General features: G+C 39.2%; 3 protein-coding genes across 6 annotated transcripts in view; 2 read left to right on the top strand and 1 right to left on the bottom strand.

Moving 5' to 3' along the window:
• itgb4 (integrin, beta 4) overlaps positions 1–3601 on the top strand; it is a 41705-nt gene extending 38104 nt beyond the window's left edge. For all 4 annotated transcript variants that reach the window (XM_055229774.1, XM_033984513.2, XM_055229773.1 and 1 more), the window contains 4 exons: positions 337–492; positions 829–993; positions 1086–1205; positions 1281–3601. In XM_055229774.1, coding sequence (XP_055085749.1) covers positions 337–492; positions 829–993; positions 1086–1205; positions 1281–1411 — 572 coding nt within the window. In that variant the 3' untranslated portion in view covers positions 1412–3601. The remainder of the gene's footprint in view (positions 1–336; positions 493–828; positions 994–1085; positions 1206–1280) is intronic.
• A 23-nt stretch (positions 3602–3624) lies between these two features.
• Positions 3625–6958, bottom strand: zgc:194990 (uncharacterized protein LOC568410 homolog). The gene is made up of 9 exons (XM_033984289.2): positions 6789–6958; positions 6615–6713; positions 5618–5725; positions 5402–5551; positions 4986–5126; positions 4863–4914; positions 4760–4786; positions 4633–4659; positions 3625–4566 (listed from the first exon to the last, which is right to left on the bottom strand). Exons 1-9 carry the CDS (start codon positions 6849–6851, stop codon positions 3995–3997), a joined length of 1239 nt encoding a protein of 412 aa, XP_033840180.1. The 5' UTR covers positions 6852–6958; the 3' UTR covers positions 3625–3994.
• A 2799-nt stretch (positions 6959–9757) lies between these two features.
• si:ch211-250n8.1 (uncharacterized) lies at positions 9758–18166 on the top strand. The gene is made up of 16 exons (XM_033984515.2): positions 9758–9988; positions 10100–10207; positions 11217–11292; positions 11398–11554; positions 11933–11978; positions 12054–12112; positions 12801–12836; positions 12984–13036; positions 13409–13541; positions 14600–14811; positions 15843–15888; positions 15964–16029; positions 16122–16181; positions 16252–16337; positions 17943–18037; positions 18110–18166. The coding sequence occupies exons 1-16, from the start codon at positions 9952–9954 to the stop codon at positions 18142–18144; spliced, it is 1305 nt and encodes a 434-aa protein (XP_033840406.1). The 5' UTR covers positions 9758–9951; the 3' UTR covers positions 18145–18166.
• The last annotated feature ends 54 nt before the right edge of the window (positions 18167–18220 follow it).

The raw sequence follows: 18220 nt of genomic DNA, 5'->3' as shown, positions 1-18220 counted from the left end.
CAGCCAATGCTCTGTCAGTAAAAATGTGTGGGTAATGGCAGAAGAAAGACTTTGGGGGAATGTTTTTGGGTGAAATAGCAATGATTAAAAGTATGAATTGTTTATGTTCAAGGAATTACTTTTGAAAACCATATTTATTTGTTAAAAAATCTAATCTAAAATTGGGATTGATAAATATGAGAGTGAAAAATGTCATTAATTGATTTTATCAGATTGCCCAGTCCTACCAATTTGGCAAGACAAATCTATTTGTGTAGCACAATTCATACACAAAGTAAATCAAACTGCTTTGATTCTTAAGCATAAAATGTTCTACCTTTTTGTCTTGTGTTACAGGCTCTCCATTCACCCTGAGCACCCCCAGTGCTCCAGGACCCCTGATTTTCACCGCTTTGAGCCCAGACTCCCTGCAGCTGAGCTGGGACAAACCCAGGAAGCCCAACGGAGACATCCTGGGCTATGTGGTCACCTGTGAACAGCTGCACGGTGGAGGTACACCACACTTTTCTCACTGTATGATTTCATTTAAACAAGACCTATAACAAGGATTATATTTTTTCTATATATAAAACGAGGGCGAGTTCTGTCCGCAGTTTTATTTAATTTATATCTAGATGAATTGTCAACAAAGCTCACAACATGTAAAACTGATTGTGGCTGGAAGTCCTGTCCTGAATAATGTAACGTGTGTAGACAACATTTTTAGTCCAAACACTGCTGGTCTAGATCAGCTACTCAACAAATCACATAGTTAAAATCTCATCATTTTTATTTTTCACATAATATATCCATTTTAATGTACTTTGTTGTGTCATTTTCATTCTGTAGGAGATGTGCGTTCCTTCCAGGTGAATGGTGACAGTTCAGAGACCAGTCTCACTGTTCCAAACCTGACAGAGAACGTTCCCTATAAGTTTAAAGTCCAGGCCCGAACCACTCAGGGCTTTGGTCCAGAGCGAGAGGGCATCATCACCATCGAGTCTCAGGATGGAGGTAACATCTTCTACTTTTGTGTTTGTAGAAAGCCTCATGTTGATTTGTAGTTAGAACATTAATAACCCTGTGCTCTCCTCTGCCCCCTTCAGGAGCTCTGTCACAGTATAACAACCAGTCCATAACCAGGAGAGAAGTGTTCCAGCTGCCCACGGAGGTCAGCACACACACCAACGTGTCCCACGCCATGATCAACGAGCCCTACTTCTCAGGTACTTACTTCACACGCTTCATTTCACTATGAACACACACTTCTCACACTCATCCCTGTATTATGTGTGCTGTAGACGGGATGATGATGACCACTCAGCGCACAGAGACCAGTGGCATGGTGACCCGACACGTGACCAAAGAGGTGGTTCAGAGGAGCGTCGTGGGCGGGACCTCAGTCACCAAAAAGATGTACTACGAGTCCTAAACGACGCTATTATTTATCTACCCGCTGAGGATTTATACGTAACACTTTGTAATAACTACATCTTAATTAGTCTTAAGAAAGCGTGAACAAAGGTGTAATTCATAATGTACAAACAGTTTATTAGTAATTATTTTGTAACTACTTAATTAAAGGGGGTTTGAATAAGGTATTAAGTAGTTACTAAGCCTGAATCATTGTTAAAGTGCATATGACACTGTAATTTTGATTTAATTTGGTGGGATAATACCCTCTGGTCGACTAAAGACATGTCCTGATCATTAATTAGTCGACTAAAAATGGGGATTTATAAAGAAATAGGTACTAGGAAACAGTGTACTAATATAAAGATGGGTTAATCTTGTGAGTTATGAGTATAGTTTTCCACTATCTCACTCCTCACTTCTCCTTTCTGCTGTTTTCCCATATACATCATTATAAAACCGTAAAATAAGTCTACTAATACAGATTTTGGTTGACTAAGACTGATTAATCAACTGAACAGCCATAGATAGCACCAATCAAGAAGCAATTTGCAAAGAAAAGTTGAAAAATATGTAAAAAATAACAGGACAAAGAGAGTTGATGTCGCACTAGGAAGAATTTTGTCAAACATTTAGCCACAATTTACACGCAAGAAACCATTTTTTTCTTAAATGTTATATATTTTGTTATATTTTTATTTCTGTGTTCTGTGTATGACATGGCAACGTAAGACTCCCCTAGCGTGATGTCACCATTTCCAATCAGGAAGTCAAATTTTAAACCTAATAAATGGTGTAACTGGGGGAAAAAAATGTAAAATTTTCAGGAAAATCTTAAATTAACTGTGTTTTAGTAAAAATGTGTGGTCTAAACTGTCAAAGCTATGTGTTTATTATGTATTGAGTCTTTGCTCGTACTTTAAGGCTTGTAAATATGTAGTTATTATGAAGTGTTACCAATTAATTTTATTCTTAAACTACAGATTATGACTGCAGCCACTCCCAATGTTATTTATTGTCAAGTTCAATGCAGCCGGTGTAATATTAAGGCGTAGGCTATGCACTGGATGTTACTGTTACAAACTGTTACTTGCAAACATCATTCATTTTCAAGCAAATGCACACTCCAGTCTGTTCACATTGTTAAGCCATGGCTGAGCTCCCCCTGTGGGTGAGATGTGGTATGACTCTGTCTGATGGTTCACCTGAGGGCAGCAGTAATCTGAGCAGGCTTCACTGATCCAAAGTCACCTTCTGTGCAGGATGCATTCTTTGCCTCTTTTCTGTCGTAAACAACCGGGATTTCAACACTTTTTATACTGAGGGTTTAAATCAAATATATTTTACACAGATAAATCACAATAAGGAATCACAGTTTCATATAGTTCTAGTGCATATGGTTTTCATGTTTTTCTGATTATGACTTGGTTTGGTGGGATAGTGCCTGTGTTTGTGTAAGTATTTATCATAGTTTTACATCAGTTACGTGAAAAAAGTGCAAAAATACAGGAATTAGCGGAGTCCCAAAACAGATTTCCTCTACCTATGTCTCCAACACGAAAAATGTCACCTAAAATGCAGAAAATTAAGGCGTTTTTCTGACAAATTAAGGCGTTTTCATGTATTTTTATTAGTCTAATGGTGATGTTGTTAGCTATATCTTAGTAAAATGAAAAGTCTAACCTGTCGTATACCACTTAATGATGTAAAACTATGATAAATACTTACCACAGGTGCTATCCCAAAGGACTGTAAAAAAGAATTTGTACATAGAGGGCTGTATATGTAGTTTAGTTCTGTATTCCTAAGGCTGCCATCAGTGTAAAGCCAAATACAGACTGCAATGCAATTTCTACTGATAATACTGAGATAATAATTATGTAAAGTACCACAAATGTATTGCTTTTTTAAAGACTTTTTATACATACTGTTAAGCTGATGCATTTCATTTCTTCTCGTCTTTCCCTGCAGCCTACCAAATGTATTTTTACAGCATTTCAATATTACCACATTGATATTTGTATTGTATAAAATTGTATTGTGGTGTATGAACTGATCTAGAATTGTTTTGCAGACTGAACAGAGGAAAATGTCTTTGCATTCATGGTTATAAGTAACACATCAATAACTTTTTGCAGTTTTTTATTTGTTGGCACTTTTATTGCACTTCTAAAGAGTTTAATAAAATCTCACGTTATTAAAAAATAAACCTGCCTCTAAGCCAATATATTACACAAACGTAAAATCATGGTTTGTCAGTGAAAATATGCAATATGAAAAATTCTTCTAATGTCCAAATTCCATGTATGATTAAAAAATGAAGTCACATGCCTTAGCGCAGTCTGTTACCTGCATAAGCACAAACTACATTCATCTGCTGCTGTGAGCTGGATCCACATCTTCTCATTGTTCTTTTACACACATAACCTATAAGAACAGAGTCACTAAAACACTTTGTCAATCTAGAACAAGGCTGATGGGACAGACATATGGTAGAAAAGGTCATGAGTTGAAGGCAGAGTGAGTGGTGCACATGTAGAAGCTGGTATGAAGGACTGACACGATGCACAAGGCCCTTACATGAAGAGTCCAGAGGGGCAGCTCAGGTCCAGAGACACGCCCCAGGACACAGGCAGGGCTGCCGAGCGTGTGCAGGTCTGATCACCAGGTCTCTGAGCACCTCCACTGTCCCAAACACAGGGAACACTCTCTCAGTGAAGCGGTGACTGAAGGTGTAGAGGTGCGAGCGCTTGTCCACGTCGTAGAAGGACAACTGGCCCTGGTCATAATCCAGGAACAGGCCCAGGATGCGGGGGGCCAGGCTACGGGGCAGAGCTGTGGGGGGCACAGTGAGAGCCTTCAGCTCAGAGCCTCTCTCCAGGCGCAGTGTGAAGAACCCAGTGTGTGTATTCAGAGCACGGTAACCACGTCTCACTGCAGACTCACAGGCCACGCCCACACGCCAGTCCCTGTCCCCTACCTCCACCTCCCAGTAGTGAGTGCCTGAGGTGTAGCCCTCCTGGGCCACAGCGCACCACCAGCCTGTGAAGCGCTGTGGGCAGCAGGGCACGTCCCTCTGCTGTGCTCCCCACTCTGGGACACAGCGCATCCTCGTGTTCCCCTCTGACAGGAGCAGGTCTGCATGGGCCGAGTCTGGGTCCAGGACCATCTCCTCTGTGGGAGGAGCAACACGTCAGATACTTGACACAATTTTCAGTCTTCTGCACTTTAAATACATACCTGCACTCTCACACATCCAGTTCCACACTGTGCACAAAACAAAGAGATTAGAGAAAAAAGCACATTTTAGAAAGTGCAACATCATAAGGCAGCGTAAACAATAGTGAGAGTCAGAACAGAGTCTTACTTCCATGAGGGACATAGCGCAGTGCATCTGAAACACAGCAGTTACCGGTGTGTGAATACTCACAGTGCAGTTATATGAGCTGATGTGTGAGAAGTGCACTCACCCACTGAGCGTCTGCTCTGGGTCCTCTGTAGCCACAGCTTAGGCACATCCCCCTGCACACACAGCCCTGTCACACACACTTGTACATTAACATTAACAGTACACATGGAGTGGAGGAGCAGACCTTAGTGGGAGCATGTCCGTTGATCACAGCCAGGAGGACCAGCTCCATGGCGGGCAGTAATGTGGGCAGACGTCCCCTCTTCCATTGGAACTCCAGGTCATCCAGCATCATCAGCACAGGCTCCCCTGGCCACACTGAGGGCTGGAGGAGCAGAACAATCTATCACTCGACAATGCAACACCTGCTTAGTAACACAATGCACATGTTTTATTCTAAAACTATTATCAATTATAATTGAATTTCCTTTTTCTATGGAACCTACCTGGACAACTGAGAGATTACACAGACATCTGAGCGTAAAGTGTGTCATATCCAATCTCCTCATTAATGTAAGAAGTGTGTCAGCCATAAGAGTGTCTGCTGGTCACTGGGTCACACACACACACGCACACACATACACACACACAGAGTCTCACCTGAGAGCTGCTCCTAATCTGTCCGCTCCAATCCAGGATGAGTCTGCGGTGTATCCCCATGTCCCCCTCTCCTCCAGACTCCAGCATACACAGCAGCTGCTCTCTCCAGTCCCTCTTCTCTGGACGCTCGCCCTCAGACCTGTTCCTGGGCTGCACATTTCGTATGAGAAACATAACCAACATGTGTGTGTCCATATCCTACACAAGACGCTCTACCTGGACATGCTTCTCCAGCTCAGAGGACCACTCCACTATGAAGTCCCGACAGACGGTGGGCGCCCACACGTCCTCACCTGTCCAAATGTGGCTCAGTACGTTCGACCTCTGAGCCAAAAATAAATAAATGTTACAAGAATCATGCCACTTTTTAATACAATTCAAGAATCAGTCATAACAATGAAAATAAACAAATACCATTTCACAAATCACTTGCTGAATCCTATTGTATTTATATTTATAACATTTAGAATTTAGTAGAGTCCTTAAAAAGTGCACTATGTAACTTTTCTAGTGTGTGCTTGTCTCAATAGAAATGCTTTGCCAGGAATGTTCCATAATACAGCATTAAACGTATCCATCTCTACTGTAAATGATGTTAACTGGTCATGTTACAGGTGTGGAAAGAAAACTCAGAGGAAGAATGCAACAAAAAAGCTGTAACTGAATAAATGCAAGATGGATCAGTTTAACGCTACACTGTAGAACATTCCAAGCAAATCAATATAACATCTCCATGGAGACAAGCAGGCAGGGGACCCACTAGTGTAGTTGATGCTAAGGAATAGACTCAATACTGAAAAACGATTACAATACCATGATAATAAAAAAAACAAAGCTGTTTCCTTGGACAATAAAATGTCATTTTCAACATCAAATCATGGTTTTAGATACTAGTTTTAGTATCAATTAATATCTGATATTTGATACTTCTGACAACCCCAGGACTCACTACCAGACAAGTCACACAGTGCATCTTTAAAGTGATAGTAATCAAAATAATAAGACCAGTACTTGTTCTTACAGTACTTAGAATTATATCGAAGTTGAAGAAAAAAAAATACATACATGCTTAATTATAACTGAAAAACATAGTACATTATAGTTTTTAAACCTAATTTTAAGCACTCACTTTCATGGTGGTATGAGATACCACTTGTGTGATACTAGAATTTCGCAGAGAGAAGTACAATTTTTATAAATTTGAAAAACGTACTTGGCAGATTTTGTTGAGCTCTCGGGCCAACTCCATAATAAACAGCTGACTTTCCAATAGCGGCTCCTTCTTATCAAGCTTCACTTTCTTGCGAGACTCCTGCAGCCAAAAAAACAAAGATCATTGACCAATACTTGAGCCGTATCCATGGCAACCCTGACCCCATACTGGTACCTTAAGTCGGATTTTCAGCTTTTTGGCTGGCTCTATTAGAAAATGCAGACATTCCCTTATCATGTTGACCGCTAGAGGTTGTAGCAAAAGCCTGTGGTGCAAAAAACAATCGCCTTAGTAAATTGGCACTAGTTCAGTCACAAGCTAGCACATTTTTTATGAGAAAGCACTGCACTTTTAAGCACACCCAGCATTCCCAAACCCAGGGGACTCATTACTATCCACCGTGATAGCTCGGGGTTGTAGAAGTGATCTAGAACGACAAGATGCACACTAAGTTTTTTGCTCCAAACATGTGTGGGTTGATGGAGATTGGACATTATTCCGAGGAGATCTGAGACAGCAGCAGTGGTGGGCTGCTGGAGTGTTGAATCAGCAGTCCTCAGTGCCAGTAAGATGCACTTGGGCAGATGTACGGATCTTTTCGGAAGCTGTGCCAAATGCCTGCCTGCTACCGATGCCATTTGTTTAACGGGCCTGTATTTGATTTTAATGCATTTTTAAATTAATGCTATTTACACTGTGCACTGTGGAATCTATTCATTTTACATAGTCGCTTCTCTATTAGTAAATACATAAGAAATGCTAACAGGGTCACCTAACACTATCCCAGGGACTTGATTCTGGTATAGGCCCTTTGAGAGACTATTTATTTGAGTTTAAAGGGCTTGTACCTGCACCATGACATAGAACCAACTACCTGAAATAGTGTCATGCAGTTGTTTCCTTCTTCCAGTTCTCAAATCTCTGCTCTTTTTTTTTTTTGGTCTCTACTCTTTTTCTTGTCTTAAAACTGCAACATGACAGAGAATCAAGTGTCTGGGGTTGTGTCAGACAGTTGTTTTCCCATGATTCTCAGTAACAATGTTGTTGATTTGATGAAAAAAGGTGACCATCAGTAGCTTCTCTGTTAGTTATTGCCTGAGAAAGTGTCATTTAAAACAAATAGATTATATTTTAGTCCTTTTTTTGCATGTTTTACTATACAATGCATGATGTAAAGTGCATTTATCTTCACTAAAATACATTAAAATCATCCTTTAAGTGTCCATTGGGGGAAATTACATACAAAATAAGACATTGGAGTGGCTTTTGAGTAATCCTTGTTCCTGTTTAGTGACATGTGAAAAAGAGAAAGGGAACACACCAAGATAAACTAAACTCATTAGCCAATTAACTAGATACACTCCCTTAACAGCTAGATTAGCAGCATCTTCATAGAAACTCAACTTTATTGCATGTGTTGATTGTTACTATGTCATTTTGCTGCAATTTTAAACTAGTAATGTTCATTTTGCATGTTTTAACGCGTTATAACACAATGAAATGGTAAGAAGTCGTGTGTGCTTGTAAGATAAGACCGAAAATCCTGGATTAGCGTGGGCGCCATTGGTGGTCAACTGTTCCCAGGTAGTGACTATTTTGGGACTGGCAGACTAAGCAACCGTTTATGTCACCGTCAAAACAAACTATGCAACAATAAACCAGGATGGATTGACAGTTTTAGGAGATAAAGGCGCCATACTGCAACAATTTCTTTGGTAAATTTGAGGGAGACTGGGAAAAAACTAACAAACAAACCGCCATTTTCCCTTTGCACGCGCACATTTATTGAATTACCTAATGACGCACAGATGGATGTCAGTGTTTGATGTTTGACTGACAGGCTGGTAGTTTATGCAATGCCAAAAAATAATAATAATAATAATAAAAATAAAGAGAAAATTACATTACCTTCAAAAACGATGTTACTCGTCCAAAAAATAACCCCAATCTTGATTTAAAAATAAAAAATCTTGTTGATTTTGCAGGTTCGGGTTCGCGCCACGGTCTTCTTTGATGCGCCGCTCCTTCAGACAAACTGCAGCACGAGAGGCAGGGCGCGCGCTCTTATCCACAGCCTCGCGCCCCATAAAGAAACAACAGCAGTAAGTTACCGCGAGAGGACGCCATAGCTCCTCTGCGTTATGGATGGAGCCGGTGTATTGTGGTGACAGATTTTTGGACTGCTTTGTTAATGCAGCAATCCAGCAAAGTGTAAACATCAGCCCGCATTAGGCATATTTTTTTTTAAAGCATTTCAACATTAGGTTATTAGCCAATATCAATATCATTAACCGGGTTTGGACTTCTAATGGACAGTGCAGTCTGCTGTCAGGAGATGTTATTTGCACGAATTAGGAAAACATAAGACAGAGGAGCATAGAATTAACTGACCTCCTTTGGTTGCCATGCACAGCCATTAGGCCCCTGTCACGTGCCCCACTTTTATGTTATTGCGACATAAATGTAAAAAAAAAAAAAAAAAAAAAAATTCTTTAGCATATTAAAAAATAATATATAGCCTGTGTTTTTTGTTGTTGTGTGTAATTATATATATATATATATATATATATATATATATATATATATATATATATATATATATATATATATATATATATATATATATATATATATAATTTTTGATTTTTTGGGGTGTACGCTGCATTTTGAGTTGTAATATGTTGGCTTTTTATTACTATTCCAATCTCTGTGTGTTTTACAATCATTTTTACTATTGATACAAACTGAAATAACACATATCAGCTTGAGTTAAGTAATTCACAATGTTATTTAATGTAATAATTGGTCACATAGAGTATCCTGAGAAAACATGTGAACCAGAAAACCCACAAAAATTCTCAATTATTGCACCACACGCAGTGACATGGACATTATTTACTTTTTTTTTTTTTTGGCTCCAACTGGTGGATGGCGGTGTGTTCCAACCCCACACTGAAACACACTGCATTACATAATCTCCCTGAACACACCCGGAGTCGTCGCACGCGGCACCGCCTGTTCCAGCACCTGCCGCTAGAGGCCGCCCCTTTACGCATCACGCATCACGTCTCACGCCGCTCCTCGCGCGCTCCTGTATATATCTCTATATTATCTGCTGCTGTCAGTGAGTCACCGGCACACAGGGCGGACACACACTAATACACACTGTGCTTTATAAAACACCAGTATGGCGCTTTTGACATTACGTACCGACGTCCTGCTGCTGTGAGGGGGGAAACGTGCGTCGGTATGGTTCTGGTAGTGACTGGAAGCAGCAGCTGAGTCCACCGCTGTTCTATATGTCACCCGAACTGAGGCTTTTCTAAGGAACAACAACATGGCACCCAAAGACCCTCTCCTTGGCACACTCAAAGGTAAGGCACGCGCGCGCTCCATCATCTCATTATCACATTATCTGGTGTGATTTTGTCATTTTATTTATTTATTTTTCTAAGTGTAATGTCTTATTTGTCTCCATGCTGCAGTGTGTGTGTTGAATCTCCAGTCAAATGGGCAGACCATGACAGACAGTAGCCCACACCTGTCCTCCTGTTGCGAGCTGCTGGAGCTGGTCCTGAGGAAAGGGCTTCAACGTGAGTAGGCCCACTGCAGGGTGGATCTAACCTGGGGGGAAAGGGGTAATACATGCACCAAGGATATGAATGAAAAGACAGTACTGTATAAACCAAAGTGTGTTAGAATTGACACTAGTAGCCTTAAAACATGTTCTCTAGACCTAAGCCTTGTTAGTTAATGATGCCTACAGAATGAAAAATACCATATTTTGAGGGAAAAGTACGTTTAAATCTTGTTGTAAGTGTAAAAATGTTCATTTAATGTTCTAAAACACTGAGTCAGAAGGGTTTTAATGAGTTCCACACAGGCAAAGTGAATGAAGCAGCTGAGTCTACAGAAAGGATAAGAAAGGAGTACTGAGATGTGCACGTTGACAGTTTTTACAGTGTCTCGCAATGTATATGTGTGTGTGCGTATGAGGAGGGTCCTTCTTCTGGTCTGCACGGCGTCCTCGTAAACTCCACGCCAGTCTCCATAGTCCATAGTCTGCACTCCACTGTCGGGCATGTGTTATTTACTCTAGCATTAGTAAATCAAGATATCAGTTTGATGTAGTGCTGCACTGTTAGAAAATACCTTACATAAGTTCTTACGTAAGTTATAATTATGACTATGTTTGTTCAAAATATCGCAATAAACTAAAATGTTGAAACTACTTAGCTGACTGATATAACGTTAATGTTGGGCTACATCTGTAATGAGTCCTAGTTACTTGTTCAACACTATGTCTAAAATGTGATCATGCTACAAAACAATACCAAAAAGTTAAAGGGGAACCTGATAAATATTAAGTAAAAAATAGTGTCTGTCTATTATTCAGACGGTTGAACGATAGGTTGATATTGTGACAGGCCTAACCAGACTAAAAAAGTAAATTATAATTCTAAGATGGACGATTAAATGTTTTAGTTAAGCCAAAGAACAGTATTCTACAATTTTCAGTTTTGAGCTGCAGGATATTTACGTTTGACAAACACAAAACACTCTGCCCCATAGACTCATTTCACTGTGTTTGTTCGTTTTCAGAACCAGTTCTCAGTCTTGTCCAGCGGGACTATTGGCAGTGCCTGGAGCAGATCCCGCTACATGACACCTGCGGCAGGTGAGGAGTCCGCAACAAATATCAACAATGCTCCGAGTTAAATGTAGCATAAGTTAGATCTCCTTACGTGTGTGTATGTGTGTGTTTGCATGTGTTTGTGTGCAGGTTGTCTGCTGTGTCACTGGCTGTGGAGCAGACCAGAGCCTGTAAGAAGCTGCTGTCCGCTCAGGGCAGGGGGCGCTACCTTCTCAGGCTTGCACTGAGCCGCAAGATACTGCCACAGTTTATCAACCACCTGCTGCACACGCCCAGGATCCTTGAGGTCTGACAGTCTCCATTTGAAATACTCTTTGTTCAATACGCACACAGTTATGGATCTTAATCACATTTTAAAGGAAACCAGTCAGGGGCTTTCAATCAATTCAAATCAGATCAGATCTTCACCCAATTCTCCGTCAGTAAAAGCATGTGGTTTGGAGCAGAGTTCAGACTTTGAAGGAATAAATGTGACTTTTTTGTGTGTTAGATTATGATTAAATGATTAAACATTGTTATTGTTTATTTGTGTAGTTTTATTATTTTTATTTCCATTTTGTTTTGTTTTTTCATAAGAATGTATAAGAACGTATCATAAATGCTCACCTCCACTGACTTTTCTACCACTCTTGCCACATGATTTGAAACTGGTTTTGTTTTGCAGTGGTACTGTCCGACTCTTTCCATCATCAGGAATGAGGAATTCTTAGGTGAGTGTCTTTATCTTGATGTTCTGTTCTGTAAACATCTCCTCTGAAATAACACTGTGTCTTGTTCTTCTGCAGAGCCGTTCATGTCCCTGCTCCTCGTCCTCTCACACATGGACTTCAAGTTGGACATGGAGGTAAGTGTTAGTCACAGGAGTTATTAGTTTATGTAACTAATTTCAAAAACTGTTACTGTAATTAGTATGATTAGGTTTATTAGGTCTTAACATTTTACTGTAATTAAGTTGATTTTTTGGAGCAATTGTTTTTGGAGAAATTGTTCTCGTAATCGAATATAATCCAAGGAATTTCGGAGTACTGCTTAATTCCCAATCATCCCAATGCACGGCTGGCTCACTGCTGTCTCTGTTTATAAAAAAGATTTTAAAAAATGCTACTAAAATTGCTAGTAACTAATAGTATTTTTCATGTGCACTTGATGTTTTCTTGTACAAATTTAGCAGCAGTGCTTGTATCCATCCATCTTCTTCCACTCATCTGGGGCTGGGTTGCAGGGGCAGCAGTTTAAGCAGGGAGTTTGAGACTTCCTTTCACCCCAGGCACTTCCTCCAGCTCCTTTGGTAGGACCCCTCGATGTTCCCAAGGCAGCCAAGAAACGGAGAATCTTGGGTCTTGCCATGACCTCCTCCTGGTGGGACATGCTTGGAACACCTCCCCAGAGAGGAAGGGTGATGTTTACTCGTGAACATCACCAGGGCTGCACTTGCACTTGTATAATTCCAGACCTGTAATTGTACTCACTTGAGCTTCCACTGCTGTTCCTTAATGATTAATAACCTCATTGTGTTTTGTTTTCCATTACAGAACTGCAGTTTTCTGGATGAGAGCTGGCTTATACCTGTAAGAAAAACTAATTATATATGTTATTATGTGTTAACTCAATATGTTGTATGTAGAAGACCTGGTTACACGTTTAATATAATACACCAAAGCATATTCTTGTACCTATTACTTATCATTTCATAGTTTGCTAACATTTCATTGCAGGTATCTGACATATATGAGGTTGTTCCGTGTCGAGAGCTTGGACTAGTCTTAAGGTGTGTATTCTCTAACTTATTACTCGCACTGTGGACCAAATCTCATGTAATTTACCCAATGGTGACGTGAAAATATATGACAACACTATTATTTTCAAATTAAGGTGTGTTGCGTGTTAATTGTCCCTGCATTTAGGATGGAATTTTGCGTATGGAGGAATTACTTTTCAGAACAGAGCGCTACTTCCTGTAGTTTTATCACAAGATGTCACTGATGTATCCCACCAAACTAAGTTATAATTAGACAAAACCACAGAATCCTGCAGTATACCTCTTCTTTTACTTCTAATTTTACATGATTGGCCTTTAAACTGTTTTGATGCAGTACAGCGTGATCTTGTGACACTTGTAAAGCAGGTGTTTGTGTGTCAGGTACCTCCACGGGCGCGTCTTTGTGCTGGAGCTGACCCCGGGCAGTCAGGCCTACGTGGACAAGTTCATCTGTCCAGGAGACATCATCGACGAGATCAACGGCACGTCACTGAGGAACTCCAAAAACGGACAGGTACACATCTTGGAAAAGCAATAAAGCTGACATAATAAAGGAGCTCTATGCAACTTTTCTGGTAGAGCGTCCGCTGCCTGTTTGTCAGATCCTCCACCAGAAAAGTTACATAGAGCAGTATTAATGTTTTAGTGAGCTGAGCACTGTTCTAGGTGTATACCACTACGGCACAGACTTGTCTTGAAAGTTACAATAAACATTTTCACAGTTACGGACATTTATGATCAATTAAATGCGTGATAAATCAGTAAAAACAAATAACAATGCCTTTCAGTATTCATTTCCTGAGCGTAAACTATACATACAGTCGCGTTCTGGTGTAAATAAACACGCTGACATTTCTTAGGTTTTTTTATTTTATGAACACAAGCGCTACTGTAGATCATAACCCACACTAAAACAAAACAGCAGCGGTCTCAACTCACTAGAGCCTCCAAAAACAAATCAATAACAGATGAATAGAAACTTCACATCAACTTGGCAGAGCAAGCAAGTGTCACATACAAAAGCAGTCACAACTCTGAAATAAACACATAATATCAGATCATTACGATACTTTAATTATTGCTAATAATAAGTGACATTTAAAGGTGCACTACATAACATCAGGCCAAGTTACATATCAGATCTGTAGAGAGCCGAGTCCACTCACTGTAGAAAGTGTGTTTTTCAAGCTTTTGTTTTAGCCTTTACACCTGTAGTTGAATAAATGCAAGAAAATCATTTTCAGGCTAATGATAAATGGTACACAGTCAAATTTTTAGCTTTTTTCCACCTTCAAGGCAGGTACACAGACACTGGGGGCAAGGTGGGGTAAGTGTCTTGTCCCAGGACACAACAACGACATTTATCTAAGGGATTTGGACCGCCAAAGTTCGGATCATTGGACAAACACCAACTGAGCTACTGTCGCCCCAAAACTGTGCAACTTTCTATGCAAAACAATAACAAAAGTCCTCCAAAGTATGAAGTCTGCACTAAAAAAAACATCACTGACATTTAGAAGTGACTGAATTTTACATTTTGACTAATTAACACTATTTCCGCTGCTGTGTCAGGCCGGTGTGGTGCTGTCCCGGTTGAAAGGTGTCCCTCTGTCCATCCGTGTGGTGCGCTGGCAGCAGGAGGACGGCACAGTTTACCGGCCTCTCATCAAACTGCTGAGGGCTCTGAGAACAGACAACCCTGGTCTACAGCTCACCCCTGCTCCTTCACAGCACAAGGAGCAGAGAGCCTCCTCCTCATCATCACAATGCCTCAAAGATGGAAGGTGAGTTATGCTGATATCACAACTGTGTACTTTATTATTATCAATATGTTTAGTTCAGGTTGCAGGGGCTTAATATTAGTCTATGGGTGCAGAATTAGTGAGGACTTCAAACTAGAAATGCACAAATGATGAACCTGGTCAATGAATATTAGGACTGTCAAAAATAAATAAATAAATAAATTAATTAAAAATAAATAAAAAAAACACACATAATAATAATAATAATAATAATAATAATAATAATAATAATAATAAATTAATTAATAAATAAATAAATAAATAAATAAATGAATGAATGAATGAATGAATGAATGAATGAATGAATGAATGAATGTTTTTACTGACTGGCTGTAGACCTCTCCATTAAAAAGACTCAACCTGGTGATTCATCATTACAAATTACACATTACTTACTTATCTTGCTCTCAATTTAAATTGGATTAATTGCACAGCAGGCCTTATTCATATTTCAGTATCTTATCCATGGGTTTCACAGTGATGAGAAATTAGGACAGTTGCCATAGCGATATAGAATACCAAATAAAATATTATATCATTTGAATGGGAAAAAAGTCCTTAAAATGTTGCATATAGCAGGAAGTTAAAACCCAGTAGAATTCTCCCAATAATAGATTTTTGCTATTCAGAAATATGTTAAATGTAAATCTCGGTAGAGGTTTACATGTCCCACAAGTGAATGAGCGGCAAATAAACCACAAAAATGTAGAAATTTAATTAATTCCTGTTTCATTAATCAATTCATTTTGGATTATTTGTCTGATTTCCTATTACAGACGATATAACCTACTTGATATTGAACATGTTGTAGACGGTATCAGCTGCTTCTACCAAAACTCTCTATATTAAACTTGTGGCTCAAATTCCTGTTAAATGATATAATTGAATAAAACCACATTTTGATGCTACAGTGAACATAGTAGTCTTTTTAGCCTCCATCTCAATTTTAATAGTCCAAAATGTTATTGCATCACATGAACACAGCCCATTTCTGACCTGTATAACTCTTCTAGGATTGTATACATTGTGCAGTACCTGGGCAAAGCTAACATAGGCATGGTAAGTATCACAATTATCACCAGTACTTCCTTTTGGAGTTCACTTTTATTATTGCAATGTGATGTGTTTACATAGTTCGGGGGTAAAGAGGTCCTGCAGCACGCTATTCCACAGGTTTTACACAAGAACCTGCCAAGCAAGGTAGTGAAAACAGCAAATATTATGTAACGTGCGTGTGCAGCAATTTCCGCTATATGCTTAAGCTAATACTAATTAATATTTGTGTACTACAGGAAGTGCTACTGGACCTGAAGGAAACACATTTGACATGTACAGATAGAAACACTAAAACAGTAAGTACGTGCCTGGACTCCAGAATTATCTCATAATTTGATTGCTAACCTGAGTTATTTTATCCTACAGGAAGAGTTTGAACATCACTATCCAGAGATTTCCTGTGTAGGGAGATACAGCAAACCAGATTACACAACTTTTGCCTTCTGTGTGGCGTAAGTATAAAACATTTCTCTATTCTAGTGATTGAAATCTTACACTTGAATGTCATTAAAATAACCCCTACCACCTTGCCTGTGTTCAGCCTTAGGAACAATACTGAATTATAATGAATTTTCTAACATATTCTATTAAATGGCCCAGTCGGATATATTTTGAATACATTGAAAACTTTTATATTAGTGCTCCAAGGATTAATTCCAACTCCTACAGATAAATGCTGTTGTTGTGTCCTTGGGCAAGACACTTAACCCACCTCGCCCCAGTGTCTGCGTGAATGTGTGTGTGAATGAGTGAGTGGTTCCTTGATGTAAAGTGCTTTGAGTGCCTCGAAGATGGAAAAGTGCTTAAATATGACCATTTACCATGAAATTAGCAAATCAGGCTACAGTTTTTGATGTAGGCCTGCCATAATTTCCTCCACAAACGACAAAATCTCCTCTTATTCTACGTAAAAAACTACTAACCCTGTAGTTTAGATCCGCACAAACACGTTCTGAAATGTAACTCTTGTATTAGTTTGTGAAAAATGAACAGAATCCTCTTATTACAACATAAATCGCAAATATAATCACAACCGCCATGATTGTCAAATAGAAGCAACACAGATCATTTTCGAAATGCGTTCGGTCCTATTTCACATTGAGTTAATTGCATTATAACAGCTTTATGTTTGTTTAACTGTTTGTTAGAGGAAAAATCGCCCCACAAGAGCTGAGTTTTCTACTTTTCTCTCTAACACAATGTATTTTGAAGCCTAACTGTGTGATCAGATACTGTGTTAGGTAGATTTTAGGTAAGTCGCAGTTTTCTGAAAGAGTAATTGTACCAAAAAACTCAAAATTAGTACTCTGAATATGGTTGTCAAAAGTATCAAAAATCAGATACTAAAACAAATATCAAAACAAGTATCGATACTGCAAAAAATCACATTAACATGACAAAATTTGAGCTTTTAATAAGCATTTAGGCTTTAGTATAAGACCTCATAACATAAAGAATCTGCTATTATTTTGCGTTGAAAATTACTTTTATTCGGTTACTAAAAAGTTGCATTTTTTTATCTTTATTGTGGTATCATGATCGGTATCAAGTATTGAATCAATTTCTTAGTATCAAAATTGAGTTTGAAATTTTAGTATTCTGATAACACTAACACATTTTGGCACATATACCTGTAATTATTGTGTGCTGGAGAGGAAAGCTTTACATGTAACTTACAATTGGTCAGTGGGACGCCCATGAGATATAACAATGTATTTAAGTCCAAATGTGTTTTTTCACAAACTATTGAACTGAGTTGTTGCACAGCTCTTGTTAACATTTGATCCTGAGCTCTCTATAGTGGACGCACAACCGTTCCATTAAATGTTTTACAAGAATTAATCTTCAAAGACATTCCCATAACGAGTTTGTGAACAGAATTAGACATACAGCAGGTTTATGACTAGTCCTTTGTGGTGTAAGCCTAATGCAGTAACAGGTAGTGAGCAGGGCTTTGGTCACTTTAACACCTTCGAGCACGTGTGACGTCAGAGCAGCTCTACTACAGCATTGGCTGAAGGAGCTGTCCTCCAAGATGTGATTGGCTCTTTTCACAGAGACTCCCCAGAAACTCCTCACTCCACTGGGTTCTGCTGCGTGGTGCTCAAGGCAAGCTCCATCAAAGAGTGTGAAGATATAGTTTGTCGTATAGGTAAGTCACATAATGAAAATGTAACATTAGCGTTATTCCAGTGGTGTTCTCATTTGTATTTCCTTCTTACAGCTACTGGCTTTAAGCACACTGAATGGTTTGTATAACATTACTGTATTTTAAATGTTGTAAATAAATGTTATTTAAAAAAAACAAAAGCATCAAGTTTTTTGACAACACACA

Source organism: Periophthalmus magnuspinnatus, chromosome 19, assembly GCF_009829125.3.
Source record: "Periophthalmus magnuspinnatus isolate fPerMag1 chromosome 19, fPerMag1.2.pri, whole genome shotgun sequence".
Classification (NCBI taxonomy): domain Eukaryota; kingdom Metazoa; phylum Chordata; class Actinopteri; order Gobiiformes; family Gobiidae; genus Periophthalmus; species Periophthalmus magnuspinnatus.
This window is presented reverse-complemented; position numbering and strand designations above follow the sequence as displayed.